Below are 27429 nucleotides of genomic sequence, written 5' to 3' on the forward strand. Positions count from 1 at the left end.
CCCTCTTGACACCCCACATAGGTGCTGAGGAAACCACAGGACTGGGTTGCTGGGGTTCTGCTACCTGGGAAAAAGCTGACCTTGCAGAGGTGGGAGGGGCAGAGTTCAGTGGCCACACGGGGAGCAGTACTGTTGTTGCTTTTGCAGCTGCAGCAACAGCAGGAAACCCGGTGCTGGGTCCCCGAAGCAGGAGCCTGCAGGCTGAGGGCTCAGGAAGCTGCGGTGTGACCTATGAGCTCGGTCTGTTTTTTGTTTGCCTACCAATGAATTCACAGCTTGCACTTTCCCCCTTCGGTGGTCTGAAATGAGTAAAGACAGAAGCAAGGCACCCACAATGCACTTTAATCAATGCAACAGAGACAGAGAAGAATGGCAGAAAACTATCAACACCCAAGATCCAAAACCCTCAAATGCCCTGTGCACAGATGGGCAGGCAAGGGGTGGTAAAGACACTTTTTATGGGGGAAATCACAGGGTCTCATTTCTGTCCCTTCCTCCAAAAATACTTGCACAGTCAGTTGCTTTAAAGCAATTCCCATGTATTACTCATTTTTGCACCCTCAGCATGGTGCCTAAAACCTGGAGTAATCCCTGTTTGTTAAATCAATTAATAGAGAGAAGCACATTTCCTCTGCATCTTACCCTGATCTCTGCTAAGAGCTCTGAGAGTATTTAAATGAGATTTTAGAAAGCTCATGCCTGCACAGAGTATTAGGGAAGTCAAATGTAGTTCTGTCTGTGAAGTACTAGGAAAAGCAGAAGATACCTTTGTGGAAGAAAACATTAGTTTGGGGCAAATCTTGTGCTGGGTTAGCAGAGCCTTTTATGTTTAGGTGAAAGGACATCTGCCCTTCTTTCTCCAGGATCTATTTCCCTCTTGGAGAATGGAGCTGGGAATGCAATAGCTTCTATTTCTGGAGGCAAAGATGTCAAAGGAACAAAACACCATTTTCAAAGTATATCAGCCTTAGGAAGGAAAAAAAAATGAATCCTATATACCTTCATATCTCTATATCCCTTTATAAAGCAGCACATAAAGCATTTGGGACCATAGGCCCTCATTGCCCAGAACTTCTGTCTTTCCACCAGGCTGAAGGATAAGCTGGGTTTGCTGCCTTTAAAGGAAAACAGGTTTGGGTAGCAGCCATTTAAACAAGGCTGGGATGGTTCAACTTGAATCACCAAGACGTTGAAAGCCTAAGAGGAAACAGCTCTGTACGCTTTTGGTTTCTTTCAGGGAGTGTAGGCTTCTCATGCCAGTCAGCCTGCAAATGAAGGAAAATGGTCAGAGCTGTTATAGCATCACAGACCATCAGTGTTGGAAGGAATCCTAGCAGTCCTGTAGTCTGGGTATGGCCAGTGCTTGCTGTGGCTGTACCAGTGCAGACATCACTAATCTATCCCAGCACACTTCCCCTTCTAGGCATGGTGATACTTCAGCTAATCACTATCAGTTTATCAATGTTGATGCAAATCATAAAACCCATCTGCTCTTCTTTAGTCTTTGTTTTACAGATGTGATAGCCCAGACCCAGAGAGGTAAAGCAACCTGGCTAAGGTAACACAGTGAGTTAGTGACAAAGTCAGGAATAAAACTTAGCTCTTCTGATTCCTAGGGTAGTGCTCTTTTTATGCAAACATTCAGCCTGTGTCCTTGGGACTGGTGGAAAACATTCACCCACTGGGGAATGACTGGGGGTGCTTGTAGGTTAGGTTGGATCAACCTATTCTTAGATCAGGGGCTAGACTGAGGGGTATTTGGAGGTATTGGAGAAGGAGCTTCATGGGCAAACCAAGGCCCTAGTTCAATTTCATGTCTAAGATGACAAAAAGAGAGAATGCAAGAAGCAGGCAAATAATTAACATTTCCACCTCTATTTCATGTGCATCCCAAGTGGCTAGTAGTGAGCTAGCTGCTCACTGAGAGTGGAAGTGTAGGTTCATCCCCAAGATAGGCTGGTCTGTACATCGAGTTCTATGATTAAGGATTGAGAGCTAGCATCCCCTTTGTCTGGGTAAAGACAGGTTCTGCTCCTCCTGAATATTCTTCAGGTGAAGCTTTACTGATGGCCTTTCAAAACGGGACCAAAGGCCCATGGTCCTTGGCCAAATAAACAAATTAATGAAACAAGAAAATGATTTCTCCTTATTTAGCTTCATTTTTTTTTTTAAAGCTCCTGGGTGGAAGTGGGCATTATTGGCTGGTATTACATTCTACTACACGAGTTTTGAGTCTGGCTTGAAATAAAATGCTAATAGGAGATGGGGTGTTATGCTGAGTATGTGAAAGGCCCACATATATTGCATCATAATGTATCTCAATGTGCTTTTCCTTTCCCAACACTTCTCATCATTCCTAAGCTCCTTTCTCCATGTGCAGCATGGTTTAGGTGGAGGTAGGAATAAGGAACAACTAGGTCTTACCTTAAAAGAAAAATAACTTGGCAGTCAAGAGAAAATTGACGGCAACGCTCTTGGCAAACAGCATTCGGAACCCAAGCACTGTGACAGACATCATATTCACCTTCCAGGCTTGAACTGTGGTGGAATGAGAGTGAACATGGTGGCTTCAGCAAGAGATTAAATTTCCTACCAGAAACTGGGCCCATAGCACCAACACCAGTCTTCCCTGGATCACCATCATTCTTCCTGGTCTGAAGTCCAACTTGGTGCCAGACAGCCTTCACAGACTTAATTAAGGCTGCTACTTACACCCAGGAGGCAAGCTTTGGAAAATCCCATTCTTGCAGCCAGGAAAACGCTGCAGGGAACCAACTGAGCTCAGATATGTCTTTTGTTTTCTTTCTTCCTTCCTCCCTCCCTCCCTCCTCTCTCTCTCTCTCTCTCTTTTTTTCTTTTTAGGGCTGTGCCCACGGCACATGGAAAATTCTCAGGCTGGGGTTTGAATTGGAGCCGTAGCTGCCAGCCTACACCACAGCCACAGCAATGTCAGATCTGAGCCGTGTCTGCAACTTACATCACAGCTCATGGCAACACTGGATCCTTAACCCACTGAGTGAGGCCAGGGATGGAACCCTCATCCTCATGGATCCTAGTTGGGTTCATTACCACTGAGCCATGATGGGAACTGCCAGCTTTTGTTTTCTTTAGAAATAGAATGATTTGGGGCCCACCTGCCCATTACAGAATTTGCTTTAACCTCAATTCTGAAGTTGGCCCTTTGGTTTCAACTAACCTTGGGGCTCATAGCAGATCTCCGAAGTTTGCTTAACATTTTCAGATTCCTTTGGTTTTGGAGTCTCTGGAATAAACAGCATTGGTTAGGGTTACAATGACAGCCGAGAGGCTCAAGGGATTTCAGGTTTTAAAACTAGAGATGACTTTAAGTCAGCTGAGAACCAGAGGAATGACTTGGTTAAAGTCTTACAACTATTTGCACAGCTAATAGGACTGTCATGTTCTGAGATTTTTTTCCTTATACCATGAGGTCAACATCCAGGTATGCCTCTAATTTGTAGGAAGAATGAGGATAATTAACCCCAAGGTAGGTTGGGCTGCCCTTTTTTCGCCTTCATACTAGATTAGGCCACACATGAATTTTCAGCCCAAGAGTCTTTAGTATGAAGGAGACAGTGGTTGGTGAAGAGGAGAGATGGGGATGAAGTAAGAGGTGCTTTATCTTAGATTCCAGTGCAGAGATGCAGAGAATTTAATTCCCAGTCAGTGATTGGTGATGGTTGAATCTAAGTCTTTTTTCCGGCATGACGCCATATGGACAGTGATCTGTCAAGAGTTGACATCTCCAACTTCTCTTTGCCCTGACTTTTCTTCCACACAATCCCAGCCCATTGAGGCCAGATATTACCTACCTGAAGAATTTTTCTTTGGTTCGAAGTCAGCAGAGTGCAAGGTTTTTTGGTCGTGTTGAACTGAACATGTGACTGCATCTGGATCTCCATACTGACCAAGCTTGACGGCACTGTACTTCCCAGTGGGAGAGACCACGATAGCAGGGTCATATTCTGTTATTTTCTTGGATGATTCCAGACTTATTTTTATATCTTTAGGGTAGAAATCCTTCACAAGACAAGCAACATTTGTTCCATTTTTCATGACAAAAACGGATGGTTTGGAATTAGGCTGACTTCCTGCAAACATAATCAGATGTGAAATGATTATCCACATGTGGGAGTTTTAAACAACTGTGTTTACCTCAAGTCCCCTGGGGCCAAACACTATAATCCAGACTTCTCTGCATCCTGTTAGTGACTAGAGCTTATGAGCACCTCCATGAAAGGATGGCCAAGGGAAGCAGAAATAAAAGGCAAGCAGTTGGATTTCTAGTTAGGAGCTGCTAAGAGATATGGCTGGGAGCAGAGAGAAAATAGAAAATACAAAGAATTTTCTGGGTATCTGAGTTTCAGTTATCTATGTTTTATTAATCAATCCTCTGGATAATAGAGGTTAGTCTGAATATCTGTCTGAACCTATTGGTTTATTTTTATTTTATTTTATTTTAATTATTTTTGGCTATGGCTGGGGCATGTGTACGTTCCCAGGCCAGGGATCAAACCCATGCCACAGCAGTGACCTAAGCCACTGCTGGATCACACTGCTGTGACAATGCTGGATCCTTAAGCCATTGAGCCACCAGGGGATACCCCAGCTGGACTGTTTTTTTTTTTTTTTTTTTTTTTTTTTTTTTGCTATTTCTTTGGGCCGCTCCCGCGGCATATGGAGGTTCCCAGGCCAGGGGTCCAGTTGGAGCTATAGCCACCGGCCTACGCCAGAGCCACAGCAACTCGGGATCCGAGCCGCGTCTGCAACCTACACCACAGCTCACGGCAACGCCGGATCATTAACCCACTGAGCAAGGGCAGGGATCGAACCCGCAACCTCATGGTTCCTAGTCAGATTCGTTAACCACTGTGCCACGACGGGAACTCCTGGACTGTTTTAAATGTTGAGCTCTTGAAGTGAGATCAGGGCAGAGTCTGAAAAGGGCTACATTAACTGGCTCCGACACTCTGAGGATGGTGGTGCTGGCATCACTTCAGGGTGTCATCCCCAGTTTTTGGCCTGGAAGGGATCTGCTGACATTAAGTGGTCCATTTCTTTGCCTTTAAGTGAATTCTTAGTGTTTTGTGAGGGACCACCCTACAGTCTATTTAGAGTCTTTAATCAGAGAATAACAACTATAATTTTCAGGAAGTCTTCACAAACGTAAAATCAGTTTAAGCCAATTTCTTCTTGTTTTATTCTAAGTGGAGCTGTGGAATGTTGGTCCCAAATATTTTGGGTCTCCTCCTGGCCTTCATGCCTCATCTTGGACAATTATCTATCTGCTACTCTGTATATGCATCTTTTTCTTTCCTTAAAACCAGAGGGGGTTAGGGGATTTTTTAAAGGACTCTCTTGGAATCTGGAAGGAGAAAACCTTCATTACGTTGTTTCCTGGCATAGCCAAAGCCACTGATAACAGACACCGATAACCCCAGCAGTAACGGCTTGGAAACCACATGCTTGGCTCAGTCACCTCCCTTCAGAATTGTGGCATTTCTTGCTCACTCCACTGACTTTGGTGAGATGGATTCTGAGTTGCTTTTCAAGGGAGCTATGAATTATAGAGAAAGGAAACCAGTCCATTAAAAGACAACTCTATCTCCTCTGATACTTAAGAGTATGACCCAATCCTAGGCTGATTTAGTTGAATAATCAAGGCTTGCTTGGGATTTAAAAATCTAAATGAACAGGCAGTTGCTAATGATAACTTTGGGCTGGAGAGACTCGGCTGGAATAATTTGAACAATGTAACATATCCAACAAGACAGAGGTCTGAAGAAGGTCATACATTCAGGATATGAGCTCTGAATCTGTGACAGCAATTCAGATAGAGCATAATGCATTGGTTTGATAAAATATTTTTCTCAGACTTTCTTTTTCAATTAATGCCTCATCTGTTCAAAATGATTGTTTGAAAGTACAGTGTTTAGTCCAATCTTTGCCACCATGGTGACCAAAGCAAAGGCTATCTGACTGAATTGAACCCTTAATAAAAAAAGAATATATTCAATAGAGTTGCCATATGTGACCTACTCTGTTTTATATTAGAACTAAACCAAAACCTGAAGTTAAATAAAATTTGTACTACATTATAGTCTAAAATTTAAAGATTGAACTGCTTATTTTCTGAGACTTTCCAGTCTTTCTTCTTGGTCCACAAATGTAATTACATTTCAGCATGTGTTGTGAAATGTTATTTGTTTGAACAATTGTTACTTTGTTTTCAGACTTCCTCTCTTTTTATGAATACACATATAATGCTAGAGTTATGCGCTGATAAACAATACAAAAAGAAGTGTATACCTTTTCTAAACAGTCTTCTCAATTTATAAATTTACAGATTATCTCTGTTCTAGATTCACAGAGAGCGTCTTACTGCTTCCCCAAGAATTACAACATCGATAACAAACATCACTCACAATTTCAAGGATCTCTGCCAATATGGGATTAAACTTGAACACTGAAATACAAGTTTCCTCGACCTAATTATTCTGACCAGGTTAACCACCTCTCCCCTTTACCTTCCGAATTGCAGCACATTTTTCAGGTGGCCATAAAGGACACACACTAGTCAGCTTCGCCAAAGGGATGTGCAAGGGATTAAGCAACTGCCTGGAGAATTTGGGCCTCTGCTCCTCCTGCACCTGATGCTCCAACTATTAATATAATTCTTCTAGATTTATTTTTGCTTTCTGGGCTGCTCTGGAGATTTCAGAAACAATTAAAAAAAAATAGTTAACAAAGCTCCTTCAGTTCCTCAGCCTAGTATCTCCACTGTGACCATCCCATATCTGAACTACTCTGTCTCCTAGTACTCTGTTCTCTTGTAACGTAGACTGGATGGCGGCCTAGTCCCAGGAGTCAGTTTATCCCTAGAAAGGTAGGAAAAATAACAACTCACGGGGCTCCACAAAGAGTTTGGTGCCAGCTCCAAAATACATCTGTCGGGTGTCCCAGGAGCACACTGTAATGCTGCCTTACAGGTAACCTGCCCAGGGCTCGCCCTGGGAGCCTGGGCTAGAACATCTGTGTCCTGCCTCCCCAGCCTGGGTCCCCGCCTGGAGACCCCATGGCTCAGAGAACTGCAAAGCTGCTCTTGATGAGATCAGAGGCCCAGAGTTTCAGTTCCCTTTGAAGCTAATGATAGTTTAACTGCTAGATAAGGATGTAAGCATATACTCTGCAGCCAAGAAGTACTGAGACAGGGGTCAGGGCTGAGACAGAGCAAGAGAAGAGGGTGACAGGTGACCATTAGCTTCCTTCCAGATGGAACACTGAACTCCCCATTTATGGGAGGGTGTTCCAAACAGAACATACAGCTTGGGAGTAAGGATAACTTGGGAGTAGGGATGGGGCACTGACTATTGGCATTTCTTGTAATAAATGTTAGGCGGAGGAGGGTTTAGACACAGGTCTCGTTCTCATATTCTGGTTCCTTTTTCTTGGGTCACAATACTGCTTTTTGATTAGAAGCTTAATTTCTCCCCCCTCACTCAGGCTGAGCCTCACAATAACAACAAATCTACTTTCTAATTCCCTGAGTCCAGGGAAAGGCTTTCTAAGGACCTGAGGGTTGAACAAGAAATTGGTAGCTGACAGGGGAGCCCGGTGTTACTGTATGTCATGGATACAGGTCTGAGAAGCTAGCACTTGCTTTGGAAGGCTTATTTTTATTTTATAATTTCTCTTAACTCTAGATCCAGATATAAGCCTCGGGAGGACAGAGTTGTCATGGGACTTAGAACTTGTTCACTGGGGGAAAGGAAGGTGGGGAGGAAATGGGATGGACAGGGAGTTTGGGGTTAGTAGATGCAAACTGTTATATTTAGAATGGATAAGCAATGGGGTCCTACTGTACAGCACAGGGAACTATGTTCAACCTCTTGGGTTAGAACATGATGAAAGATAGTATGAAAAAAAAAAGAATGTATGTATATGTGTGCCTGGGTCCTTTTGCTGTATGGCAGAGTTTTTTTTATTTTTTAAATGATTTTAATTTTTTCCATTATAGTTGGTTAACAGCTTTCTGTCAGTTTTCTACTGGCATAGCAGAATTTGAAGGAACATTGTAAATCAACTATACTTTAATTAAAAAAATTTTTAAATAAATAAATAAAAAATAAATTTAACCCCTCCCCCCAAAATACTTCCATATAGATTACTGTTTTATCACCAGAAATCAAGAGTCTAGGGCTAGAGCTAGGCCAAAGGAAAGGATGGTTGGATAGGGTCATTATTTGCTATCAAAACGTTAAGGATAGGGGGCTTGATTTGAAATTCTCAGTCTCTCTACCTGGGCTTCATAGCATCACATTACACTCGATCACTGAAGGAGAAGAAAAGCAGAGAAGCAATTGGGATATGACTGGAGAGCTCAGGTCAGCATCCTGACAGAGGGGCTAAGCATCAGTTTCAGTGCTTTCCTCATTCCCTATGACTCCCAAAGGCACAGCCTCAGAGATTTGATTCTAACACTGCAGATAACTCTGAATTTCAAGTGGAAATGATTTAAAGGCAAAATGAAACACAATACTTTTGGCTCAGATGCAATTTGCCCACCATCAATCAGACTGCAATCAGTTACAACATGATTCTGTTTCCCTCCCTTCTTTTTCATTGCTCTAGTCTCTCTCCCTTCAAAGATAAGAAACTCACCAAATCCCACTATTTCCCAGAAGCAAGAGGCAGGCAAGAACACCTATAAGTTTTTATTATCCTCTGAGAAGCAGAGACAGTGTTGACACAACCAGCCCCTTTCAGGACTGTCAGATAGCCTCCCCTGATTCATGTACCTTTTCCCACTTCTTCATTTCCTTGGAAACAAGCAAAATCAGAATCTAACTAATTGGTGTTGGCATTTTGGAAAGCTTCTGAAAAATGGTTGTTCTCTGGACTGGTCCCAGTGACTGGCTCTTGGCAGCTACCCAAACTGCCTGAATACAGCCCCTGGATTTCCAAACACAGGAACAGGTTGCCAACAGACACAGTCTCTAGGAGAGCACCATTACTGTGCTACTGTCTTAAAGGTGGGGGCTCTATTTCTACATTGGACATAGGCTCCTGAACTCTGTGCGGAGTCCTCAGATTCAGGGTTAACAAGGCAGATGATCGCGTAACTCTTCTCAGCAGACCCAGCCGAGGATGGGACCTTGGAAATCATTTAGTGTGAGCCATGCACCATGATTTAATGCAAATTCTCAGCAAAAAGATACAAGGGCAAATTGGATTTTGTCATCTGAGGGAGAGAAGGCTCTTCTAACTCCTTCTTTAGTACTATTTTTCTTCACTCTAACCCTCCCTCTTCCTACACTGTCATCATGACTCGTTCCTCATAAGCAGTGGAAAGACTCTCCTTATCTAGTACTTGCCTTTTCCCTGACCCCAGTCCCTGACCAGGGAGGGTGCCATAAACCTGGATAAGGACTTTATTTAAGCAACTGCAGAAGACATTAATACTGATCCTCTGTACAGAGTTTCCAAGCATACCCAGAATATTTTCTTAAGAGAAACCTAATGAATTTGTCCTCAAATTTTACCCTGGCTCTTGGCCACAACAAAACCAATGGATTTCCCATGTAGCACCTTCTAATTCCCCAAGAAGCTCCATTCATTCACAGCAATGACAGGGAATAGACACACTGAAGTAAGATGCATAACTTACTAGGTTCCACCCTGAGTTGAGTCCCATTTCCAAAGATGAAATGTGCCATCAGTGTATCACTTCAGACATCATGACAAAAAAACCTTACTGCCTCTTTGCCCGTCTGCTTGGAAGGGAATGGGTGGAGCAGAGCAAGTTAGCTGGAGACACAGAACTCTGCAAGGGTTTCTGAGGTCTAAGCATCAAATTTTGGCAGCTTCTTTGATGTGTGCTATCATTTGAGTGTTGACATTTAGGGGAGTCCCTAGGTTTTCTGCTGTTATTGCCTCAACCTGTCATCTCTTATGCCCAGATCTTGCTTCATTAACACATTTTCACAGAGAGAAAGGAATTACTTTGATTTTGCTGAGAATTGTCAAAATGGCTATTGTCAGCAGAAATGTAACTGTAAGATTCAAGTCAATTACAAAGGACTATGCCTCAGTTAGAGGTGGAAGGACATGATGGTTGGAGCAAGAGCCATTGATGCAGAAGACCTGGAGTCTATTAAAAGGATCCTATAATCATAGATGACTACCAGGTAGATAAGTAGTTTACTACTTAGAGCTTCCTAAACAAACATTACTGCAGTCAACTCCATGAGGTAATATTAGATCTATCTTACTGATGAAATCACTGGAGCTAAGCATGGTTAAGATAGTGGCTGGGCTGGGCTTCAGTCTCGGGTCTCCAGACCCCAGTTTCCCTCTACTGAACCAGAGTCATAGACGACAGGCCTGAAAGGAGCCTCAGCTATCCCTTCTCAAAGCCCCTGTGGTCACAAAAGGACTAAGTAACGGATGCATAGGAGAGTTTTTACTCCTTTTTCCTGTCTTTTTTCATTAAATCACAGAATTCCACTAGGTCCTAAGACATTCACACCACTGGACTGCCTTGCTTTTCCTGTTATTTTGTCCCTTATTATCTCGATGATAATCAGGATCATAGTGTGCTACAGCTAGAAGACATCTTGGAAATCATTGAACCAGCTAGCAGGAAACAAGTTCAGTGATGTTAAGTCACAGAGCTTGCCAGTCAAAGAGAAGCCTTAGAATTCTTGGCCTAACATGCTCGCCATTGCACCTCTCATTTATGACTACCTCACATTTACTAGATGTGCCATCGTACAGGTCAGGTCACAGCCTCCATCTGTAAACGGTGAATGCATGGGTATTAAGGAAGCTGGTCCTCTAAGGCTGCCTAGTCAGGTAGAGAGAAGGTCACAAAGACTCTCCAGGAAGGAGAGTGGACCAAGAAGACTACTGCAATACATACCCACCCCAGATTTTATCAGAAACTTCATCCCTGCTCCTCAGTCCATCCTGTGCTAAATTACCTGCTGGAGGGATTTTCAACAACCTGAAATGTGTTTCCCAAGCTGATGACTTGAGAAAATACTTAACAAAGATAACTGCCAAATGCAGTGGCCAAAAGAAGAAAAAAACCCGAGTCACTTACGTGGTTCAACGTTCAGATAGGTTCCTTGGCCGAATGTCAGTGGAAGATGCACAGCTGATAAACCTAGTGTAAAAACTGCCTTGCTTTTTCCTTACCACAACACTGGCCCCCCATACCAAGTCACGTGATAGCCATTGGAGGGAATTTTCTGTCTCATCTCCCTAACCTGTTTTCTCCTCAGTCTTGGGGGCTAATCTTCATGACAAAAGAAGGAGGTGATTCCTGTATCAGATAGAAAACTGGGGTTTCGCCATGTTATACTCTGAATGAGAGAGGCTGGAAAAGGGTTTCTTAGATCAGGGGCAAAGAAGGGTCTTAAGAGTGGTGATTCTTAACCCAGGTCTAGTGGGTTATATGCCCCACTCAGAACATTTTAGGGGAATTCCATTTGATATCGGGTCAGAGTTTTGCATCATTGACAAGCACTGTGCAGCAGCCAGACTTAGTATAAAATAGAATCAGAATCTTCAGAACATTTTAAGAACATATTCATGAATATCAAGTTCACTAACATATTCATGAATATCAAGTTCAATATCATGAATATATTTGTGAATATCATGAATATCAAGCCTTAGTGACATACACTTAGAAGTGACTGTCGAATTAGCCTCTGTCATATGTAAAGATCAATCTATGATTGAAGGTTGGAAGGTTACCTGAAAGGGTGTATGTATAAAGCATTCTGTAAACTAGGGAGCCTTGGTGTAATTATTAGAATTTTTTTTTCTTTTTTTTTAGGGTTAGGCTCCAAGGAAAAAGTTTTACTTGAAGCAGGAGGATGGCATTTCACTAAGCTCAGAGCTCCCTGGGGCAGAATTATAGGGAGAGGTGGCTGAGGGAGGAGAGAATCCTGTTTTTTTGGTGTTTGGGATGAAAGGGCCCACTTCTTAGAGCTGAGGGTGAAGGCAGGAACCCAAGTTTCTGTCCCCCTTGAGCTCTTCCCGAGGTCAGGTGTGACCTCCATTCCCCTCTCTAACCTTCCCCCTCAAATCCAAAGTCCTTGCAGTTGACTTACAAGCCACACTTGCCCCATTGCCCACCTGACCTCACTTGCAAGTTCTCTCCTGGTCCCTTGCTCTCCTCCAGCCCCTGAGACCTCCTTACTGTCCTTGACTCCCCTGGCAGCTCTTGTGTTCCCTCTGCCTGCAAGTGTCCTTCCTCCGGATACCTGCATGGCCCACCCTGTCACCCCCTCGGATCTCTGCTCAAATGTCACCTTTCCACTGAGGACTTCTGTGGCTCCTCTGTTAAAAATTGTACATAAGAGTTCCCATCGTGGCTCAGCAGTTAATGAACCCAACCAGTATCCACGAGGATGTAGGTTCGATCCCCAGGCTTGCCCAGTGGGTTAAGGATCCAGCGTTACCATGAGCTGTGGTGTAGGTCACAGACATGGCTGGGATCCCGAGTTGCTGTGGCTGTGGGGTAGGCCTGTAGCTACAACTCCAATTCAACCCTTGTCCTGGGAATTTCCATATGCTGCAGATGCAGCCCTAAAAAGACCGAAAAAAAAAAAAAATTCACACAGCCTTCTCTCCCTAGTACTCTTTATTCCCCTTCTTGGCTTTATTTTCCTTTAGAGGGCCTTGGTGCCACCTAAAATACTATATAGTTTATTTAATGAATTTATGGTCTGTCGTTTATACTATGCTGTAAGCTCCCATCAGGCATGGATTTCTGTCTGTTTTGTTCATGCTGATTCCCCAGCACCTAGATGAGTTCCTGCCATATAGTGTCAGTGACTTGTCACAGATTGCAAAATTGAGATTAGGCTTGGCTCTGTAGGTGTCTAGCTTGCTTACATTTCTATTTCCTTTTGCCTTACACCCCCGCTGACTTGTTCTCACATTCATTCATTCAACAAACATTTATTTAGTGCCTTCCATGTACTCATGGAAACAGGAAGGCACAACTCAGAGCCTTTACCCTCATGGAACAAGGGAGATAGCCGCTAAGTGTGTACTCAAAAGTTTCAGGGGGAGATGAGGGCTATACAAAATGAAGCAGGGTAAGGGGACTGCAGAAGACATGGGTGGTTGAGGAAGGCCTCGATAGATGTGACATTTGAGCAAAGACCTGGAGAAAGTGAGGGAGAAACTTGGTGAGTCCCTGGGAGAAAACTGTTCCAGGCAGAGGGAATGGCAGGTCGAGGCTCTGTGCTAAGAGATGCTCATCATGAGTGGAAGATCAACGGGAAAGCAATCTCTTTAGAAACACGTGGATGAGCCCAGGATTGTGGACTCCTGTTTCTTGGGGGAAAGAGTGATGCTCTGATCATCATCTGAACCTTTCTGAGTTTAGGGACCCTCAAGCCCCGGGGGTATAAGGAGGGATGGGCCTCACCTGAAGAATGCCTCTTTGGGTAATTGGTTTCAGTTTGGGGCAGGAGCCCTGCCTTGGTGAAGACATGTGGTGGAGAGTGTAGCTGGAAGGGAAACAGCGTAACTGTTGCTTCAGATTCCATAGGCAGCTTGGAAAGGAGCTTGTTGGATGCCTGAGTGGGAGGCTGGGCCAGGCAGGAAAAACCTCCATATGTGCCCCAACAGAACTGCAGTTCTGATAGAAGAACAAAATTCCTTTTTTTTTTTTTTTTTGGCTGCACTCACAGCATATGGAAGTTCCTGGGCCAGAGATTGAGTCTGAGCCACAACTGTAACCTATGTCATAGCTGTGGCAATGCCAGGTCCTTAACCCGCTGTGCCACAGCAGGAACTCTGAGCGGAATTCTTAAGTGCCCAGATTCTTAAATCAGACATGTGATGCAAAATTTGACTTTGTTAAGCTGTGTGATCTCAGGGATTCCTTCCTGACCTGTAAAAATGCAGGTAACATTATATAATTTTGCATGACCATGTGAGAACTGAGAATAATGACATTCATTAATAAAGGGCCAAGTCCAGTGGCCTGATACCTAGTAGGCACTCAAAAAGTGGTAATTGATATGATGATATATAACAACATATATGATTCTAAGTCCATCTAGTGGTGCACTGGCATGAAAATATTCCTGATGACTATGACTCTCTCTAAGCTCCTGTCAATTTCATGGTTCCTAGCATCCCCAGGTTTTCTCCATCCAGAGGGCTAAAAACTGATGTGAATCTGGGGCTGTGGGTTTGTGTAAACCTGTCTATTAGCTTGGTGCTACCCAGGATCCCTGCAAGTCAGAACTTGAAAGAAGCTCTGAGGAAAGAGAGCATCAAAAGAAGGCAGGTTTCTGAGAAGAAAAAGGCTCTGGGTTTGCAGTGATGCCTCTTTAACCAATATTTTTTGGATAAAAAAGAAGGCATGGCACAAAGATATTCTGGATCCTGCCCTCTCTGGATGCCCCTAAATCTCTTCATTTCAAAGGATGATGGAATGCACCAGTTCAATGTTTCCTAAACTTCAATTAATCACATCTCTTTGGGGGTTTCTTTTGGTCGCACCCATCAGTCATAGATTTACTTAATAATTTGCTTTAAATCCACCACTTTTAAACTTAAAATATAATGAAGAGGAAACTTTAAATCACGTGGGCTTGACAATCTAGTTGTACTATCCTAATGTCCCTTAAAAGATAGTGCATTTAAAATTAGGGAGTTCCCGTCGTGGCGCAGTGATTAACGAATCCGACGAGGAACCATGAGGTTGCGGGTTCGGTCCCTGCCCTTGCTCAGTGGGTTAATGATCTGGCGTTGCTGTGAGCTGTGGTGTAGGTTGCAGACGCGGCTCAGATCCTGCGTTGCTGTGGCTCTGGTGTAGGCCGGTGGCTGCAGCTCCGATTTGACCCCTAGCCTGGGAACCTCCATATGCCGCGGGAGCGGCCCAAGAAATAGCAAAAAAAAAAAAAAAAAAAAAAAAAAAAAAAGACAAGAAAAAGATAGTGCATTTAAAATTAAAAGAAAGTTGGTCTCTGTCCCATCTAAAGCCATGTGCTATGCATCCCCCAGGTAGGAAAATACTGGATCAAGTCAGTCAATAAACAGTAGAACTCAAGTCATTAGCAAGAACTTGGCGAACAAAGGGAGATGAGGGAACTCAGCAACTAACTTTGTCAGAAACATGGATAAACTGTTACTTTAGTGAGGAATTTTAAAGACCATGAGGTCTAAAGGCAAGGGCTTCAGTTAGCTGAATTTTCAAAATCTTACAATGATTTAAAAAAATAGGAATTTCTCTGCTCTGACCCTGCTTGGCAGCTCTGGATCTCCATGACTTTCTGGACGCAAAGCCCCAGCCTCATTTCTCCCTTTAGTGTCTGAGGTCTGGGGATGTCCAGCCTGCACTCTGCCTTTTCCCTTCCTCTGCCCTCAATTCTATGCCCCCTTCGTTACATACACCCAGGACTGTCCTGTCCTCAGTCATTCACTGAGAGGAGCCCACCCTAGCATTCTCTTCTACCCCACCTCATTAGTCTTCTTTTACCTTAGAAAACACAAGCCGAACACTAAGGCATCAGGCCGGAAAGTGCTGCTACTTTTCCAGCAGCCACCTCAGCAGATTTGGGACCCAGTTTCCAGACTTCCCTAGAGTCTTTGAAATGGGGTGTGTGTTTGTTTATTACATTTTCTAGCTTAATACTAATATCCACTATTGAACAGGAAGCTCTTGCCTTTTTTTTTTTTTTTTTAGCAAGACATAGTTGAATTCAGATGTCACTTAAGTGACTCAAAAAGATCCTTTCTGTGTTGAGTACAATACTTTGACAATGTTAGCTTCGATCCCTTTCTAACAGTTAATTCATGAGTGGCACCGCGTCCTCTTAGTGAGGAAGATGATACCACAAGTCCTTAGGGAGCTACTGGTGGCCATGTACTGCAGGGTTTAAAGGAAGCCTTGCACATTTACTTTCTTCTGCTTAGGATCTGGTTTCAATGGGAACTAGAATGTTCCAGCTTCCTCACTAGTCACCTAGCTTCCATTTACAGCTCAAACAACTAGAAACAGATTTCTAGAACTGGTTTCCCTTTTCTGAAGAGAAGTGGAGCAACGCCAGTGCCCACTTGCCCTGGCCTCACTCTCCGTGCCTGGGGGCTGACTCAGTTCGGAGCTCTCCCAAGAGCAAGTATTTGGCCTACGGAAGGTTGGAATGATTTCTATCTGGCGCTCCCTTGATAGAATCACCCAGAATCAGCTCAACCTTTTTCCTGGTCAGTACTGACTCTTCCAGGGCAGTTGAGTCAGTGACTCTGTGGTCTCTACAGCCTGACCCAAAGCCCCTGCATTGGGCAGAACCTTCTCAATTTCCCTGAGCTGTGCGGGGTCTTTCACAGCCCCCGAAGCCTATTGTTTTTACAGACAGCCCCCCTCCCCGTTCCTACGGAGGAGAAAAACAGTAGTTCATATCTTCCCCAAAGTCACAAGATTCATGCTATTACTACCCATTTCACACTCCCCGACATCTCTGCCTCCTTAGATGCAGGATTAACCTTAAAGAACAAATAAACGAGTTACTTACGTGGTTCCACAACCAGCTGAGTCCCTTTTCCAAAGATGAGTTTATCTGTATCATCACAGTGCTTGAGGGCTTTCCAAAAACCTCGGCAGCGGTCCCACCTTTCTTCCTCCAGTGAGCTTTAGAATGGGAGGGTCTTTAAAGCTCAGCTCTTAGAAAGATGGCACCTGATGCTTTAGTGAGAAACCATCATGATGATTTAGTGCCGATAAAGGTGGGTGTGCTTTCAGGAGCTTGTTGTCCAAGGAGTAGATAGGAGCCCACTCTCCTATGGCAAACATTTCATGAAGATCTCGAAAGTGTTGCTTTCTGTTATTTTAGAGTTTTCTCACTTCCTAGACCCACATGGAACTCTCAGTCTTGGAAAACTGGCCTTGCCCAGGGGCTGGGTCTTGGATCTGTGACTATTCCAGAGTCAAGGTATTCACACATGCCAGTGCTGCTTTAAGTCAGATAATGTGTGGCATATTGACAGGTGACAGGGCCAGAGGAAGCACAAGTCCTGTACAGGGATTGACAGTAGAGTCAGTGTTAGGAAGCGTAGCTACGGCTGGGGATGGCTGAAAACAAACCCTGTCTCTAAATTCATCTTCCCAAATGGCAAAGCCAAGTGCTCAGGCAAATCTCTCCACGGATTTGGATTCAGAAATTCCACATGACTCTCTTTTGCAATAAACCAAGATGAGGATAGTTTTCAAAAAACACCCTTTTGTATTCCTCAAATATGGCGGAAATGCCAGTTTTGCTTGAGGGAAAACAGCAGCCAAGTGAGAAGCTGGCAGCTGGGGGGTGGGGACGAGGGGGTGGTCACCTTTCCTGGTTCGGACAACTTTTTGGCATCCCTTCTGAGTCATTGAGCAAGGAGGGAAAGCTACTTGCTGTGGGAATCCCCTGGGGCATGGCAGCCGGGTTAAGGGTCTCCCAGGAAAATGTCACATTTGCCTCTGCAGTTTTTGTACAGGTCTCTGTGGGCTTTGTATCACTGTGCGATACCTCCCACGGTGCTACAGGGCTTTACAAAAACCTCCCTTTGATTTTGCCCAACGTGGCCTCTGAGAACTATGGGCCGGATGTTTTCTCCAAGTCAAAGCTCCAGCAAGATCAAAGGGATTTGGCTTTACGTTGGGGCAGACTTGCCCAGGTGCTTTTTCTGAGGCGCTTCTGAACTCCTGGGGTTTGTGACTAGAATGAGTCAGGTCATGACATCTACTCTTGCTGAGCGTTCTGGCGAGTTTACTCTCAGATGGCTTCCTCAGAGGAGTCTGTCAGGTCCTAACATCACAACTGGGTCCTACAAGTGTTAGGTAGGCAGAAGATGTCTGTGGTTAATGGCATTTCTCCTTTCACCAGCCAAGCCTCGGAATCAGCTCTGCCTGCCCCACTTCACACAGGGAAGGTGTTATAGAGTCGAAGGGGCTTTCACATAAACTTAGAATTTTATCCTCTCCACTGACTCCTTGGTTGCAAAATTCAGAGTCAGTAGCCCACATGCTGCTTTGTATGACTTGGAAAAGGCAACCTGCTGGGCAAATGCAGAGGCAGCTCCTAGGGTTCAAGCTTGGCAAACAGAGGGCACCTCAGTGAGCTATATGCAAGGTTTTCCCTTTCTTACCAGGGCCTTGGCTTGGCTGGCAGAGCTCACGCTGAATTTTAGCCCCACTTGACCCCTTGGCTGAGGGCCCTTGTGCCAGACTCAGCCTATGCACATAGACACAATGGCCCTGGCCAAATTCAGTCCATGCTTTTTATTCATATTCTTGTTGGACCTCCGATTTTTATCATCGTCATACTCTTTGAAAACTTTCATCTGCTGCTTTCAAGACACTGATTGTGGTTTGCCTTTGATCTCAGTGTCTATCACTGATAAGTAAAGTGATACACTAGGGTCATCGAAAGTGACCTCATTAAATGTTAACCATTAAGGGGGAGTGTGCATTTTGTTACTGTTGTTATCAAGAGGGAACAGGATTGAAATAGGTTGATCCTCACTCTTTCCCTTAAGATCTTATCCAAATCAATGGCTTAATTTAAGCATCACAATTTCCCTTATAACACTGTGACAACCCCTTCCCACCCTCCATACAACTGCATGCCTCCCCCACGGACTCCAAGCAACTTCATCTCCATACATGGGGCCTAACACTCTTTCGCTGATTAAAAACTCAGTAGGAAAAGAGGATAAGAAGAAATATTGTCTCAGAAAAACAGGAAAATGTGGGCTTCATGGAGGGAGGACAGATGGGCATAAAGCACTGCAACTTGGACGGTTGAGCATAGCTGGTCTAGGTGCTAGTTTTGGCAAGAGATGGATGGTTACCATGTTGAATAATAAATTTAGTTTCTGATGAACTCCTCTGAGGTTCAGGGACTCCCTCCCAGCACTGGTGCACAGATTCTCCCAAATGGCCATCAGAAACTGGTTTGATTTTAATTCAAATCTCAAGTATACCAAAATTTAAACTCTGCAACCTTGTGGGTCTGGGGCTATAAATGTGACAGTCCTGTGGCTGTGGCAGAAAGTTCTGGGAGGCTGAATCCTGAGGAGAGACAGCTGCTGTGTTTCCTAGCATTTGACTCCTCCCCGTGACAGGAGGATCTTCCAGAGACTTTGCCTGGTGACCTTGCAGGGCCTCCACTACAGGTGAGTGCACATCCCAGTGCATTGATTTTGGGGCATGGACATGCGTGGATCCATGGGTTGTGGGTGGAGTGGCCGTGTGCCACCCACAGGATGAAGCTCCAAGCAGCATCACATCATGGGTTTCTGCCAGTGCTTGAGCCTTTGCGCTCTGAGGGGAGAAGATTGTGCTCAGGGTGTCACTGCTGCTTCAGCCTGGGTCCCGGAGGGAAGACAGGTAGAGCGGCCTGAATGCAACCCACCACTTGAGGCCAAGTCCAGCTGGCCTGCAGCCCAAGGACCAAAAGCAATATGTGTTTGTTGTCATAAAGAAATGGAAAATAATAGATAATCATCATGGCAGAATTAGCTGATTAATATAAATGTTAAACCTTGGAAGGACTCCATCATCCTCAGGATAAGACCATTTGGAACACAGGCTTTTGCTTGCCTTCCCAGGCCTACTTCTATTACTTTTCCAGTTGTTCTGTTTTATTATTATTATTATTATTATTTTTTAATATTTACTTCCCCAATACATTTTTTTTTCTACTGTACAGCATGGTGACCCAGTTACACATACATGTACACATTCTATTTTCACACATTATCATCCTCCATCATAAGTGACCAGACATAGTTCCCAGTGCTACACAGCAGGGTCTCATTGCCAATCCATTCCAAAGGCAATAGTTTGTATCTATTAACCCCAAGCTCCCCAACCACCCCACTCCCTCCGCCTTCCCCTTGGTAACCACAAGTCTATTCCGCAAGTCCATGATTTTCTTTTCTGTGGAAAGGTTCATTTGTGTCTTATATTAGATTCCAGATATAAGTGATATCATATGGTATTTGTCTTTCTCTTTCTGACTTACTTCACTGGTATGAGAGTCTCTAGTTCCATCCATGTTGCCCTGTTATACTCAGCTCTCTTGAACTACTTGCTTCCTGAAAGCTTCATGTTATTTTGTACTGATTTGCTTTGTCTTGTGTTGCTTTTGCCTGAAATGTCCTTTCCTTCTTTAGTTCCCCAATTTGGTCCCTTACCTACCTTCTTAGATCCTATTGTTTCACTAGCTGTTGACTTTTCTGGGAAGTCCTAAATGACTCTCCAAGACTGGACTGGGTTAGGGACCAAATTGGGGAAACTTCTTCCCCAGAACTTTCTTGGCATCCAGTGCTTATCATTATCATTGCACCCAAAATCCTTTCCTCTTGTCTCCCTTAGGTAAAGATCTTAAGAGAGAGGACTTGTCTTGTTCATCTCTGTGTCCTCTGTGCAATCACAGTGCCTCATTGGGTGAATGATCTTGGAGTGTCTTCTAAAACTACTGTAAGGATGAGATGTCTCATATGGAAAGAGGATAGCTAGGAAAGGACAGAGCCATGACCAGAACCCATATCTTCCCAATTTCTAGTCCCTTGCTCTCTCTGGTCCTGGGCTGCCTTATGGAATACTCCCTTACATTTGTTTAGCACAACACAGCACCATTTAGTTGTAAACCAATTCATTTTTAACATTAGTCTGAGTTGAGCATCATTGGGAAGATAAATTTGTTGTGATTTTCTCCACGCCATGAAATACATTCCAAAGCCAAATAGAAATGAGTTTCATGTTGTCTACATATTTGGAGTATTCAGATCACATTCTTTCCACTAACAGGAATAATCAAGGGTGAACAGTGCCTCTAGAGAAGCATCCTAGGATGTCACAGCTGGGAAAGCCTTCAAGGAACATATATTCACTCCCCCATGTGTTCAGATGAAAGGGTCTAGAAAGATCCAGAGAGGTTTCCAAACTGGCCAAGGCACCTGACTTCAAAGAAACATAAAAAAAATCACATGTCCCAATTCCTAGCTCAGCGATATTTTTTTGGTACACTAAGCAAATATCCAGTCCTCTTTAGTTCTTTATTCTGTCATTTTTCATGTGAAATTGTCTGCGTTTCCTCTCAGACCTCCAGCAGATCTCCATCCCTGGAGTGACCTTAGAATGGCCTGACAGCCTGACCACTTATTTCTCTGTGTGGCTTTTCATTGTTGTATGAGATGCTCTTCTGTGGGAAAGGAGAGGAACAGGCACAAGGTGGGTGTTTCCTGAAGTTCACCTCTTCCCGGAAGGAGACTGCTTCATTCTGATTGCCAGTCAAGGGCATTTTCAGAAGGGACGATGTGAGGGTACTGAGTTTACCATAATATTGTCCAGTCCTGGGTGGGACCAGTCCTTCTGCCTGGAGACTCAGAGCACTTGGAGAAAATTGATGGGACGTCAGGTCAAGAAATGAAAGAGGGATTGGGCAAGGGCATCCTAGAGCTTTTGATTTTGTGGCTGTGGACTTCAAAGTAGCTTCATTTATCTCCACCTTCTACTCCTGATATTGACATCTATCTTTGAGGGTTGTAGACTAACTGCAGTGTGTTCAAAGGAGAATATCAGGCTGTTGAAAAGACTTCAAGTGATAGGGAGGAACAGCTGGAAAACTTTGGAGCATATCCAAAAGGAAGGGAGGTACAAAGGTGTTTGATCATAATCTTCAGATAACCATCAGGGTAGAGCCAGCTATTAGAAGGCAGCTAAATGCAATGTCTGCTTATACCTTCTATCTATTGCAATATATTCATTTGGTGAAATATCTGATCTTACACAGATATGTTGTACAAAAACTTAGGTTAGTTGCAATGTGAAATCTGAAACCACGTTAATGGACTTTTGATTTTTTTTTCCATTAAAATTCATTGGTCTTACTTGAATTTTGGATGGAACTTTCAGTTTTGTAACATTATCCATTGGTCTTTTGGGAAATAATTGGTTCACTGAGTTGGGCACTTCCTCTTGTAGACAGATTTCATTACAGAATCTCAAAAATATTAAAGTAGTTAATATGACCACCAATATCTTTAAATCAGACAGTATTTAAATACTGGAGAGCCATTCAGTTCATGACAGATACAGGTTTCCCAAATTCTAATTTTTGCCTGAAAACTTACATTTTCTATCATTAGCATCAATGTTTCATTGTTTTTCTTGATCTGACACTCTCCTCTTATTCATTTTTATGAAAAAGGCTGACAACTATCCAAGTCAGAATAATCATGGTGTATCTGTCAGTCATTCTTTCAAGCAAAATGATGTTTTTGGAAAAAGTAGCTAGTTCAGTTTTCAGCTCAAACAATTGCTCAAATATTTTCCCTTGAGATGATGTAATTATTTGGAATGCAGCAGAAATGCCATGTAGTTCTACTTTTGTCACACAGAATACTAAAAAAGGCATATACTTGAAAGTCGAGGCTTAATAAATTAATAGTTTTACTGCTTTTTCAATGTTATGAACTGAACTGTGTCCTCTGAAAATTCATATGTTGAGGTCCTTACCCCCGGTCCCAAAGTGTGTCTGTTTTTGGAGATAGGACCTTTAAAGATAAGTTAATATGGGACCATTTGGACTGTATTAGAGTGGAGCCTAAACCAGCCTGACTGGTGTCCTTATGAGAAGAGGAAATTTGGGCACACAAAGAGGAGAGCACATGGAATACACATGTATAGAGGAAAGTCCATATGAGGGAGTAGGTGGCCCTCTCTAAGCCAAGGAGGGAGGGCTCAGGAAACCAGCTCTATGGGCAACTTGATCCTGTATTTCTAGCCTCAGAACTGTGAAAAATAAATTTGTTGTTTAAGCCACCTAGTCTGTGGTATTTGGTTATGACAGCCCTAGCCAACTAATATAGTCAATAACATTTTTAGGTGAAACCAGTTTTCACCCTCCTGGAAATATAGAAATGAAGCCTATAATGGTCACTAATACAGAACTGAGGCCACTACCTTGACTCATGCTAAGGGGCCACCAGTTTTACCCACTAATGCTTTTGCACTATCAGGGCAAATGTTGACACAAAGAAAAAGGCACATAATGTGTTGATAATTTATGAAAATAGTTTGCCCTCATGGACTTCATGAAAATGTCTCCAGACCCCTAGAGACCATGGACCATACTCTGAGAACCACTGTCCTAATCTATGTGGTTTGTGCTGCCAAAGCTGCAAGGGCAGCAGTCAATCCAACCTTTCTCTACTGCCTCACCACTCTGCTTTGCTAGTGGTTTACGGATCAATTGTATCATATGCTTTGACTGACGAATGAGTAAGCCATTGTGAGCAGTGACTTTCCTATTGTGTCCAAATGATAAAACTGACCCAGTTACTTTGGTTAGAGTCTCTAGAATCAAGGACCATGGGTCTGTATGTCACCTGCCTGGGGTTTGTTCTTCTTGGTGGTACTCAGAGTCTCATGCTGGATCCATGATGGTGATGGTGCTTTGGGGAGAGGGGAGGGGCACCAAAAAGGCCCAGAGTCTGATTGCACTATATTCAGTTCCCCATACTGTATTACCGCAGCAAAATCTGCCTTTTCATTAAAAATAATGTTTACTTGTTAAGTGACAGGTGGTTAGAATACCTCAAGTTGCAGGCAAAACCATAAAGAGAAGGAATAGATTGGTATGGTTTTCATGGTTAATCGGTCAAGTAATTTATTAGCAACTGGACAGAAAATAAAAGGGCCAAGACTGTGAATTGAGATCCATAAGAAGCCTCAAGAATGGACAAACTAGTTAGACTCCCCTCAGTCAGGGGCCTCCGGCACACTTAGGCTTTTATTAGAAGCTTCTCTTACCTTCCCTATGTTGTTCACCCTGCTGAAGGAGAAGTGAGCTTGAAAATCCACTGATTGGAGTTCATTGGTGCTGTGTAGGGGTCGAATACTGCCCCACCCCCATGCAATCAAGCGGAAGACTTGATTTTGAGCTATTGTCATTATCTCCGATCTTGAAAGGCAGTGATTTTAAATGATACCACTTATGCCTATTTATTGAGTGAGAATAATCCAAAATGCACAAGATCATCATTTGTGTTTTTCTTATTAATTTTACCTATTTAGTTAGCAATAGAGTCCATTACTGTCTTAGAAATATGTCACATGAACATACAGTTTTAATTTGTTTAAACATCTACAGATTCAGGGCTTCTTTTTTGTCTCTTTTTTCAGGGCCACACCTGCGGCATATGGAAGTTCCCAGGCTATGGGTCCAATCGGAGCTATAGCCGCTGGCCTACGCCACAGCCACAGCAACTCAGGATCTAAGCACCATCTGTAGCCTACACCACAGCTCATGGCAATGCCAGATTCTTAACCCACTGAGTGAGGCCAGAGATTGAACCCGCATCCTCATGGATGCTAGTTGGGTTCATTAACTGCTGAGCCGTGATGGGAACTCCCAGATTCAGGGTTTCTTTGAGCAGAGCACTGTCCTTAAAGAAAGCATGCTAATTTTCAAGAAACATATTGTATTTCACTCTTTCTGTGCTTATACTTGCCATGGACTTCTTGGCCATTTAGAAATGAAAACTTAAAAACATTTTATTATAAAGCTTTTGAAACATTCAAAAAGAGGTGAATAGAATCAGTATCTTGAGACTCATCATCTAAATTAAATGATTGTTAATGTTTGCCAAATTGGCTGTTTATTTCAGTCGAGTATTTAAAAATAAATTACAAGCAGTATGACAACTTCTTTCCACAAACTTCAGCATGCATTTTTAAAAAAGAAAAATGTTTCTCTATGTAGCCATAATACCACTTCCCAACTAACAAAGTTAAAGATTCTCTAAAATCTTTTGCTATCCAGTCCATGGTCAAATTTCCTAATTCTTCCCAAATGTCTTTTATAGATGGTTTTGGGAAACAAGAATCCAGTCAAAGATGATGCGTTTAATTTGGTGGCTAAATCTTTGAAGTTTCTTTAATCTGTAGCAGTTCTCCTTCCACTGCTTTCCCTCCACTGTACCCGTGTTTTCTTTTCACCACATTGATTATGAAGGGACTGGACTTGTCCTGCAGAATGTTGCACCTTCTGGATTGTCCTAGTTGTTTCTTTGTGGAGTCTTTTAACCTGTTCTTCTAGCTCCCTTGTCTCCTGGCAGAACTAAAGGTTGGATCAGGCTTATTAATTGGTTTCTGTTTGTCAGCAACACTGTGTAGGGGAGGTTGTGTCCTGAGCATCCTGTCAGGTCAGACATGATGACTGATGAGGCCAAGATTGATCCCTAGGATAAGAGGGTGACAGAAAAAAACGATCTTTTTGTAAAAGTTTCATATTCCCATTGCAACCGGCAGATAATCTGAGACTCTGCAGGGAGCTCTCTTGTGGCACAGCAGGAAAAAGATCTGGTATTGTTACTGCAGTGGCCTGGGCTGCTGCTGTGGTGGGGATTTGATCCTTGACCCAGAAACTTCTACATGTGGTGGCAGGGCCAAAAAAAGAAAACCACCAAGATTCTGCATTGTTTTAACACTTTTTTTTTTCGGCATGAGTTTTTGCTTGAAGCCACGTGTTAGTTCCATTTCTTCTTCCTATAACTGTGACTGCCTCTAGTCTGCTCTACCAGAAAGAGATGTTATAAACTCATTGCTACATGCTGAAAAATTAATATCTAAACTATACAATAAAAATTAATATTTAAAAGTTTCCTATAACAACTAAGTAACCCAAGGAAGAAGTGTTCCATTTCTGCTCTAAAAATGAGAATGTCATTAAAAGTGTTTTCTCTGTGAATTGTCTATTACACTGGTAAATGGGCTTTTCCGATTTTATTTGGATTGAGTTGATGTATTCTGTCCTTTAAATCATAAGCCCCGTTTATTTTGGACAACCTGGGAGGAAGCCTGGGTAGAGTTTTCTTCCTCCACACATTACCTTTTCTATAATAGGCTTAGAAAGAGTAATAGGATGTGGTGTTCTAACTGGTGATTGTAATCCCAGGATAAAGGGATCAATCCCTGTGCTCTAGGATCAAATACATGCAGAAACAGGAGACAAGTGAAGGAGAGCCCAGGGCTGGTCAGCTCTCACATCTGTGGTACTAACATTGATTGACCCTCTCATTGAGCAGAAATTTCTCTTAGTTCCCAGGAAATATCTTTCAGAAACACATAGAGTACGTGGGTGGCATAAGTGGTGCCTTTGGTCTGGGATGAGGAGAGAGCTTAGTGGCATTAGGTCGGAGAGAAGATTCCTTGACTCTGAAATACATTTCCAGTCGGGGTAGGTCTTGTGACATCTTCAAGGACCAGGTCAAGGTTCATCTGCCAGAGCTCTTCCCTGCTGCTAACTCTACCCAACAGAAATTTCCCTGCCACCTTCTGTTTGCTGACTTTGTGATAAGTCAGGTTGCGCTCATGAAGGGTCTGTTCTCTTTGTTGCACTGCTGGGTCATTTGTCCAGTCCACTTCCTAATGACCTTCTTTCTATCTCTACTCTTTCGTTTGACAGTTTTCTCATCAGAACAAGGCACATGAACTGTTAGGATTTGAGGATTCAGAGTCAGATTTTCACCTTGTGGATCTGTTTTTAGTTATGGACTTAAGAAATGCATTATTAAAAAAAATTGGACTCTGTGTAAGCCTGTCTATTCCAGTCAGCCGAATTCCAGTTTACAACAGGCACTTTCCAAACCCTTGTTTTGCTTTGTGCTGGTCATTGAGGTTATGAAATAAGGAAGAATTATGTAAGTTAGACAGATGTGGACTCAACTTCTTGCCTCATCATATACTAGTGTGTGACCCAGTGCACAGGCGCACAGACATTGTTAGTTCCATGCCTTTACTTCTCCATGATGTTCTCTTTTACATGCCAAGAATATATAGGTGATAAATGTTGGTAAAATGTGATGAGATTATTTATTTTGATGAGTTTGGTTATATTCATTCACATTCTAAAACTGTTGCAGTAGCCAATATGGGGTAAATCATTAAAAAAACGTGTTGGAGTAGTAAGCTCATGCATTATTTCTCCATTTTACTTACAGGATGCCTCCCAATACTGAGACATGCATAGCACAGCATAACTGGGGTTTTTGAACAAATGCTTGGTACACTTCAACCTCTGTGTCTCGTATCACAATGAAATACCGTATTACAGTAACCTTCCTCTTCCTTTTATCTTTCCCTTGGCATTTTGCCCTCACCACCCTTTGCCATATAGAAAACCTCAGAAATCTTCTTTCTCTAATGCTGTGGTTGAATTCTCTAAAATTCAGATGCAAAAACTTTACAATTACATAAAACAGTAAGAACCTAAAAAATACATGTTCAAAGGACAAATGAAGAAAGTTCCTCATTGGCTAAGAAACTTTGAAAAATGTTTTACTCCTCTAGCAATAAAAAATGTAAAGACAGAATTAACAAAGCAGCTTTTA

The 27429-nt window shown here is 43.0% G+C and overlaps 2 protein-coding genes across 24 annotated transcripts in view; both read right to left on the reverse strand.

The window, feature by feature from the left end:
* LOC102166266 (uncharacterized) overlaps window positions 1-27429 on the reverse strand; it is a 565109-nt gene that overhangs the window by 82822 nt on the left and 454858 nt on the right.
* The window catches only part of LOC102160313 (T cell receptor delta constant), a 660440-nt gene continuing 633332 nt past the window's right edge, over window positions 322-27429 (reverse strand). For 9 of the 23 annotated variants that reach the window (XM_084969265.1, XM_084969263.1, XM_084969264.1 and 6 more), the window contains exons 3-7: window positions 16566-16626; window positions 3831-4109; window positions 3197-3262; window positions 2425-2538; window positions 322-1265 (exon numbers count right to left, since the gene is read on the reverse strand). In XM_084969265.1, the coding sequence (XP_084825391.1) occupies window positions 2426-2538; window positions 3197-3262; window positions 3831-4109; window positions 16566-16626 (519 nt within the window). In that variant the 3' untranslated portion in view covers window positions 322-1265; window position 2425. Of the gene's footprint in view, window positions 1266-2424; window positions 2539-3196; window positions 3263-3830; window positions 4110-6925; window positions 7013-9685; window positions 9913-11122; window positions 11177-16565; window positions 16672-27429 lie in introns of those variants that run through there. The other 14 variants (XR_014810867.1, XR_014810868.1, XR_014810870.1 and 11 more) reach the window with 7 other exon arrangements.

This window comes from Sus scrofa, chromosome 7, assembly GCF_054392235.1.
Source record: "Sus scrofa isolate SSC_HxYL_T2T_F1_AM1 chromosome 7, Sscrofa_HxYL_maternal_Yorkshire_Landrace_v2.0, whole genome shotgun sequence".
NCBI lineage: Eukaryota > Metazoa > Chordata > Mammalia > Artiodactyla > Suidae > Sus > Sus scrofa.